General features: G+C 50.7%; 1 protein-coding gene across 1 annotated transcript in view; it reads left to right on the forward strand.

The window, feature by feature from the left end:
- Positions 1-8,285: 8,285 nt before the first annotated feature.
- The window catches only part of ZC3H3 (zinc finger CCCH-type containing 3), a 132,149-nt gene continuing 132,017 nt past the window's right edge, over positions 8,286-8,417 (forward strand). Inside the window, 1 exon segment of the mRNA XM_017746676.1 lies at positions 8,286-8,388. Within this exon segment, the coding sequence (XP_017602165.1) occupies positions 8,343-8,388 (46 nt within the window). The 5' untranslated portion in view covers positions 8,286-8,342.

The raw sequence follows: 8,417 nt of genomic DNA on the forward strand, positions 1-8,417 counted from the left end.
CCTAGGCGTTTGTAGTACTATCTGTGCCCATTGCACTGGGTAAAACCGCACTGTACTTGTTTTTCCTGGTTATCTTTTATAGACTTCCTCATACATGGGGACAGACCACAAGCTGGAAAACATGAAATTCAGTTTTGACCGAGCACTGGCACAGGTTCCCAGAGAGCTTGTGGGGTTTTCATCCTTGGAGATAACTCAAAAGCATCTGGATATGGGTCCTGGGCAGCCCCTTGAGCAGGGGCTGTATAAGGTGAGCTCCTGAGGCCTCTTCCAACCTCAGCCATTCTGTGAAAGGGCCACAAACATTTGGTTGTGCCCAGCAGAAATGTGTCTTAAACAGCACATGAAAACATAAGGAATCCATACAGGTGTAGTTAAGCCAATGTAGGTATTTCAGCTTTAGTTCCTGGCTGTCCCTGCTGTGACGCTGAGCTGGGAATGAAGCTCCAGGAGTGACTGGGATTGGAGTCATTCCTGTCATGAGTTTTGCGCAGCCTCAACTTGATGGGAAAGGGCTGGGGAGTGCAGTGTGGGGAAACATCTGGAGAGAGGGGGGAAGGCAGCAGGTGACAGAGATTGGTGTCACAGCCCCTGTTTTGTCCCTTTGATGGATTCTGCGTGGGAAAAGCTCTGGGAATTGTGTGGGGATTTGGGGGAGGCAGAGGGTGAAGGGGGACCAGGGGCACGTGGGGTGGGCAGAGGATTCCTTCCTGGTTCCATGCTTTGAGAATTTGGACCAGAAGGGGATTTTGTGGTGCTGGGCTCTCCTGGGGAATGTTTGGGATCCTAGTGATGGATGCTACAGCATCCAGGGGTGCCACTGATGGAGGCTCAGGAACTTGGGGATCCCAGTGATGGAGGCTGAGAAATCCAGAGATCCAGGTCCCAGGCTCATCCCACAGTGTAGGCAGGAGGAGAAGGGGGAATTCTGCCCCTCTGTCCTGCTCAGGTGAGACCCCATCTGCACAGCTGCCTTCAGCTCTGGGGTCCAACAGCAGAAGGACGTGGAGCAAGTCCAGAGGAGGCCATGGAGATGCTCCAAGGGCTGGAGCTCCTCTGCTCTGGAGCCAGGCTGGGAGAGCTGGGAATGTCCAGCCGGAAGAAGGGAAGGATCCAGGGAGACCTCAGAGACCCTTCCAGTGCCTAAAGGGGCTCCAGGAGAGCTGGAGAGGGACTTGGGACAAGGGATGGAGGGACAGGACACAGGGAATGGCTTCCCACTGCCAGAGGGCAGGGATAGATGGGATGTTGGGAAGGAATTCTTCCCTGGGACGGTGGTGAGGGGCTGGAATGGGATTCCCAGAGAAGCTGTGGCTGCTCCATCCTTGGAAGTGTCCAAGGCCAGGTTGGGTGGGGCTTGGAGCAACCTGGGATAGTGGGAGGTGTCCCTGCCCATGGCAGGGATTGGAACTGGATGACCTTAAAAAATCCCTTCCAATCCAAATTCTTTTGTGATTCCATGACTCCAGTGGGGCTGGATGGCCATGGAGCAGCAGTTTGCACCAGCTGGCCGTGGCTCAGTGAGGATTGGGATATTTAGGATTTTACCCCCATGTGGGCTGGAGTTGCAGAGAGAGAAATCTCCATCTTTCCACTGGCTGCCTGCAAATCTCCCCTTTCCCAAAGAATTTGGGGACATAGAGGGTGGAAAGGAGATCGTGAAGGGATTTTATTTTCCTCGCTTTATCCATGAATTAACTTCTGTTTCCCCTCCTCCTCTGGAGCAGAATAAGCTTTTGTTCAGGGCAATAAGCTGCAGAGATAGTGGCTGCTTGTGTTTATCTTTTCCATTTCCAGGCAAAAATCCCATTCCAGAGCCCCCTGAACGCCAGGCTGGGAACTGAACATCCCGACCGGAGAGAGCTGCGGTGGATGGAGGATCAGAATAGAAGATTGTTTTTCCACAGGGGACTGAGCAGCCGGGGTTTGGCTTCTGATGTCCATCCAAAACACGTGGGTGGAGAAGGAATGCTCTGTTTTCAGTTGGCGATGGAATCACTGGTTTAATTTTAGCCTCTGGAGCAACGCTCGAAGGAAGGAGTTCCCAGAGCAAAGCACCCTATGGAGGCTGGAAGGGGCAGAGGAGCTGGAGTCTCCATGTGGCTCCCAGGAATTGTGGTGTTTCCCAAACTGGTGATGATGCTGAGCACCCAAAATTCGTGGTTCTTCTTAAAAAACTCATCCGTGCAGGTCAGAGGAAGCATTGGGACATCGTGGAGCTGTCGGGAGGACAAGGAGAAGCCATGGATGTGCCAAGCTCTGTGAAGAGGAGCCCCACCAAAACACAAAGGAGCTTCAGTGGGTGAAATGGCAGGAAAAATGGATCCCAAGAGGAATCAAGCCAGTTGAATTCCCTCTGTGACTTTCGGATGTGCATCGACCTCTGTTTTTCTGAGTGGTGCCGCCCACAGAGCTCCAGAGATCCAGTTGGGAGAGGGACCAGGTCCAAAAAAAACCCCAGGAAGGTCTCAAAAATTCACCGCCTTCTTCCTGAAAATCCTTCCCTCTCATCCAGGGCTCTGATGCCGCTTTTCCCTCAGCTGCCGTAAGATCCAGCAAAAGCCACGGCTCAAATTGTCAGGAACAGTTTGTTTCCCCTCTCTTTGGTGCTGTTGTGAAATTCCTGAAACCAAAAGGATTTGCAAATGTTTTTTGCAAGGAACACAGGAGTGGCAGGTCCTGCAAGGTGGGAATTTGGTAACGGCAGCTGGTGGTGTAACTACATTAAACTGGGATAAAACCAGATCCTGGGATGGCCACGGGCTCTGGGAAGAGCTCTGCTGGACAATGCTGGTCAGTGGTGCAAGATGAGCATCCAAACAGTATTTCCAATCCAAATATTTACAACTGGCAGTGTATGGATTTCTTTCTTAACCTTTCCAAGCAGGGAAAAGTCCAAGGCCCAAGCGGCTGGGGAGCAAAGTCCTCTCCTCTTCCCAGCTGAAGGTGGATCAATATGGATGTTTTCACACGAACAAATATTTTTGGGCATTCTGCTATGGTTTCCTGGTGGATTGGTTCTATCCCTTGGAATTGGCATGGGAAAAGCCATGATTCCATTGCCAGGATACGGTGGAGAATCATGGGATGGTTTGGGTTGGAAGGGACCTTCAAGATCATGGAATTCCAACTCCTTCCATGGGCAGGGACACCTTCCACTATCCCAGGTTTCTGCAAGCCCCGTCCAACCTGGCCTTGGACACTTCCACGGATGGAGCAGCCACAGCTCCTCTGGGAATTCCATTCCAGTTCCACATCACCGTCCCAGGGAAGAATTCCTTCCCAATATTCCGTCCATCCCTGCCCTCTGGCAGTGGGAAGCCATTCCCTGTGTCCTGTCCCTCCATCCCTTGTCCCAAGTCCCTCTCCAGCTCTCCTGGAGCCCCTTTAGGCACTGGAAGAGGCTCTGAGGTCTCGCTGGATCCTTCCCTTCTCCAGGCTGGACATTCCTAGCTCTCCCAGCCTAGCTCCAGAGCAGAGGAGTTCCAGCCCTTGGAGCAGCTCCATGGCCTCCTCTGGACTTGCTCCAACATCTCCACATCCTTCTGCTATTGGAGGACTCCAAAACTGGGTCCTGTGAATCTCTGCGGTCACCTCCTCGCTCAGTAAAGAAAACACATTTTGCTGTGGGATGTCACAGCCCCTACGATCCCATTCCTGCAGAGCAGAGGATTTAGGACATTTTCGGATTAATTGAGGTTTTTGATCCATGGTTGGTCCTTCTGCCTCTGTGGAATTGCCAAATGAACCATCCTGAATTCAGTGGGAGAACCACAGAGGAAGATTTGCTCTCCCATCCCTGCTTGAAATACCTTGGAAAATAATTCCTACTGGGAATGACAACAACATGGAAGCACAGAGATCATCCCTCTGGTTTCTCCCTTTCCCAGACACGTGGATTCAGGTCTGTGTGCAGCTCCTGCCCCAGCAGCCACACTGGAGGCAAGAAACATCCTCAAAAACCAGACACCACAATAAAACCCCCAGCACCCACTTGATAAATGCCAGCGGCTTTTCCTTTAGGATCCTGCAGCCGTTTCTTTTCCTGTTACTGACATTTCCCTCTCTGTTTTCCATCTAACCCAGGAGACATCTCCTTCCCTTGAGCCTCGCTCCGGAGTCTTGCTGTTATCAGCAAAAAAAATGTGAGTCGAGAGTTTGTTTGCCCTTGGGAAGAACTTTTCTTTTTTTTTCCCCCCTTTGAGTTAAAATAGGAAAAACTTTTTGGAGAAGAAGCAAATTTCTTCAGTGGTAAATAATTGCTGAGCTCCTCTCAGAGCTGGGGCTGTGTCCATGGATTTCTGTAGGAATGGGAGAAAGGGTTTTTAGTAGGGCTAGGAGTGACAGGATGAGGGGTGATGGATTTGAACAGAAGGGGGAGAGGTTTAGGTCGGAGATAAAGAGGAATTTGCTCACTATGAGGATGGTGAGATCCTGGATTGGGTTGCTCAGGAAAGTTGTGGATGCCCCATCCCTGGAAATATTAAGGAGGGGAAGGAGAAAGACACATGAAAAAGGAGGAGGAGGAAGAGGAGGAGAGAAAGGGGAGAAGAAGGAGAAGGAGGAGAAGGAGAAGGAGAAGGAGAAGGAGAAGGAGAAGGAGAAGGAGAAGGAGAAGGAGAAGGAGGAGAATGAGAGACAAAGAAAAGGAGAAGGAGGAGGGAGAAGGAGAGAAAGAGAATGAGGAAGAGAATGAGGAAGAGAAGGAGGGAGAGAAGGAGAAGGAAAATGAAAAGGAAAAGGAGAAGGAAAAGGAGGAAAAGGAAAAGGAGAAGGAAAAGGAAAAGGAGAAGGAAAAGGAGGAAAAGGAAAAGGAAAAGGAAAAGGAAAAGGAAAAGGAAAAGGAAAAGGAAAAGGAAAAGGAAAAGGAAAAGGAAAAGGAAAAGTTCTGTGGCTGGATCACATCCCATGAGCCCATGCCATGGCTGGTGCTGGTAAAGGAGGGAATGGGTCACTCACCTCCAGGCTCTTTTCTTCCCAATCCTTCGGGAAAAGGATGCAGGGAACAACCACTGACCTTGAGACTGCGCAGGTGATGTTTTAAACCTTCACTCTCTTGATTTTCCACTTGCTCCTGGATTCTCTCCCATTTCTTTTTTTGCATTTTAATTAAGGCATCTCCCTGAAATCTTGACACAATGATCCAACTGAGACTCACAAGTGCTGGAAGACATTCCAGAGAATCTGTGGCTGCCCCATCCCTGGAATTGTTCCAGGCCAGGTTGGATGGGGCTTGGAGCAACCTGGGATAGTGGAAGGTGTCCCTGCCCGTGGTGGGGGGTGGAATTCCATGACTTTGAAGGTCCTTTCCTATCCAAACCATTCCATGATTCCATGATGTGCCCCCAGAGAGAACGATTGCTGTCCCACACCTGCTGTGCCTACAAATGGATCTCTGGCAGTGCTGGGTGTTTTAGGATCCACGGATCCTCTGGCACTGGATCTGCCCTGGGATAGTGCTTTAGGACATTGGAAGGATTTATTTTGGGCTGAACGAGACAATTTGATTCCTTTTCCATGTGTTCCCTTCCCTAGGGTGTTTACTCAAACCCAAAACCCTGCACTTGCTTTTGGGGTTTTTTTCCCCCTTTTTTAAAAAAAATTAAATTAGACTTCCAAAGTGTCACAGAAATTTCATTAATTAAAAGTGCCATGAATTTCTTTTGGATATGTTGCTTGGAACAGGAATGGGCTGGAAAGCCAAAAAAAAAAAAAAAAAAAAAAGGATTTATTTTAATATTTAATATTTTAACATTCTCGTTTCTTCTTTGCCCTCTGCACAAATCCCAGGGGAGATTCAGGAAATTCTGCCAGCTGCTTGTCCCAAGGCAGGATGCTCCTCTCTATTCCCTGGAGAAGATCCAGTTCATGCTTCAATTGCTGCTTCTCCTCCTTTGGATACCCCCATCCCAAAGCTCTCCCGATGGAAAACATCCGAGGATGACCCCAAGTGTGTCCAAGATCCTCCAAACTTTGCATTTTCTCCTTACAAATTTTGGTGTAAATTGGCAAAACAGCTTTGAGTTCGTCTTTTCCCCGAGGCTGGATTTTGTGGGAGTGGTGGATCCATGGCGTCCCTGGGTTAAAAATGAGCATTTCCTCCACGAGTGCTGAATTCATTTCAATTCAGAGCAGCTCGTTCCGAGCTCATTTATGCAAAGCACTCGACTCCCTGTGCCAGCACAAGGGAGGGAAGGAGCAGCTGGGAGTGGAGGAGGATTTTTTTTGGCACAAGTGCCAATTCCTGTCAGTTTAAAGCCATTATGGAACCCTGGGTGGGATTTGGGATCGATTGAAGCTGATCTGAGGCCGCCCAAAGGGAGGAGATCTGTCAGTTCTGCCTGCCTGGTTGCCAGCCTGCTCCCATGTGTGCAAGACTTGGAGAAAAAGAGAGGATTTGGGGTGTTTTTTTAGCAGTTTTAGGCAATCAGGAGAGGATAATAAGGGTCAGACTCCCTAAATTCTTTGTATTTTGCTCCCAGAATGGTTTATCCCAACAAGCTGGTTCTTCCATATTCCACTTTAAAACGCCACAAAACACCATTAATAATTTACCAAATCTCCCTTTCCAAGCAGGGAAATTGTGGGCTCATCCCAGAGATGTGATTTGACCAGAGCTGGGACAGGCAGAGCTCCCCAGCTGCATCGGGAAGTGAGAGATCCCAAGGGGCAGTGTCTGGTTTAAGGATTTGAGGCTGATAATGGGTTGCTTTTCCAAAGGTTCCATCCTGGTGTTGTGTTGCTCCAGCTCCTTGGCTCGTTTTTTTGTTCCCTGAATAATTTTAGGCTGGAGTTTTATCTCCTTTGCAGACTTGAGGCTCTGCTACTCTTTGTTTATGGGGTTTATTCCCTCAGGGAAGAGCGAAAAGATTTGGAAAACAAACTCCTTCAGGATTTTCATCAGTACCATGAGTGAATTTGCAGCTTTGGGACTGGTTTTCCTGCAAAACCTTTCAAAAATGACAGCTGAAGTGTGGGAAATAAGGAATCATGAGGCTGATGGGTGGAATTGAAGTCTTCTTGCTGGAGATTGTCCCATGGATCACCCTCATGCCTGGCTGTGGGAAAATACTGGTGATGGGAGAGGGCAGAGGGGACAGGGGATGGGGACAGCTGGACCAGATTCACCTCGGTACAGGAAATTCCAGAATCCTGGAATGGTTTGGGTTGGAAGAAACCTTGAAGATTATCCAATTCCAATCCCCTGCCATGGGCAGGGACACTTTCCCCTGTTCCAGGTTGCTCCAAGCCTCATCCAACCTGCCTTGGACACTTCCAGGGATGGGGCAGCCACAGCTTCTCTGGGAATTCCATTCCAGCCCCTCACCACCCTCCCAGGGAAGAATTCCTTCCCAATATCCCATCCATCCCTGCCCTCTGGCAGTGGGAAGCCATTCCCTGTGTCCTGATATTCCATCCCTTGTCCCAAGTCCCTCTCCAGCTCTCCTGGAGCCCCTTTAGGCACTGGAAGGGTCTCTGAGGTCTCCCTGGATCCTTCTCTTCTCCAGGCTGGACATTCCCAGCTCTCCCAGCCTGGCTCCAAGATTTCCAGTTTCCAAGTAGATAAACTGTGCTTCACACATCTCAGTAATTGCAGCCTGAATGAGCCTCGGGAGCTGCAGATGTGGAGAAAAGAGAGAAGAAGAAACTTGGGATAAAACATCACCCAAACCCCAACACAACAGAACATGGAACCAATGGACCAGGGAGAGGTGGAGAAACAACCAAGGCCAGGAGAAGGAAAAACCAGCTCCCCCTTTTCTGTGCAGAACCGGAAATAATTCCAATATTTTGGCTCAGTTTGTGGATCAGGGTCTTGCACGCTGCGTGGAAGAAGTGTTTTTTGGGACAACAATCATGGGAGAAATGCTGCAGCCATCTGATCATTGGGAAGATGGGGACAGCTGGACTAGGCTGGGATGGGGACAGGAGATGGCTGGATGAGGTTGTGGAAGGAACAGAGGCTGGGGACAAGGGCTGGGGACAGAAGAGCCAGGGTGGCCCAGGCTGAGGACAGGGGCTACGAACAGCTGGTCCAGACTGAGATGGGAACAGGGGACAGGGTCTGGTGGCAGTTGGACCAGGCTGAGATGGGAACAGGGGGCAGCCGAGCTATCCTAGGCTGGGGACAGAGGCCGGGGACACCCGGGCCGGGCTGGGTTAGGCCCAATCTCAGGCCCAGCCCCAGGCTCAGTTTAGGCCGCGCTGTCCCGTCCCCGTTGCCCGGCAACGGTCGCGGGCGTCACGTGACCGCTCGGGAGCGCTCACGTGGTCCGTTGGCGGCGGGCGGCGCCGGTTGATGACGTCACGGGGGCGCGGGGCCGTGCGGCAGCGCTGCGGGGATGGAGGAACGGGAGCGGCTGTGCCGGGAGATCCGAGTGCTCCAGGGTGCGGGGATCGGGGGGATCCGGGAATAT

This window comes from Corvus brachyrhynchos, unplaced genomic scaffold (assembly GCF_000691975.1).
Source record: "Corvus brachyrhynchos isolate BGI_N302 unplaced genomic scaffold, ASM69197v1 scaffold89, whole genome shotgun sequence".
NCBI classification, from domain to species: domain Eukaryota; kingdom Metazoa; phylum Chordata; class Aves; order Passeriformes; family Corvidae; genus Corvus; species Corvus brachyrhynchos.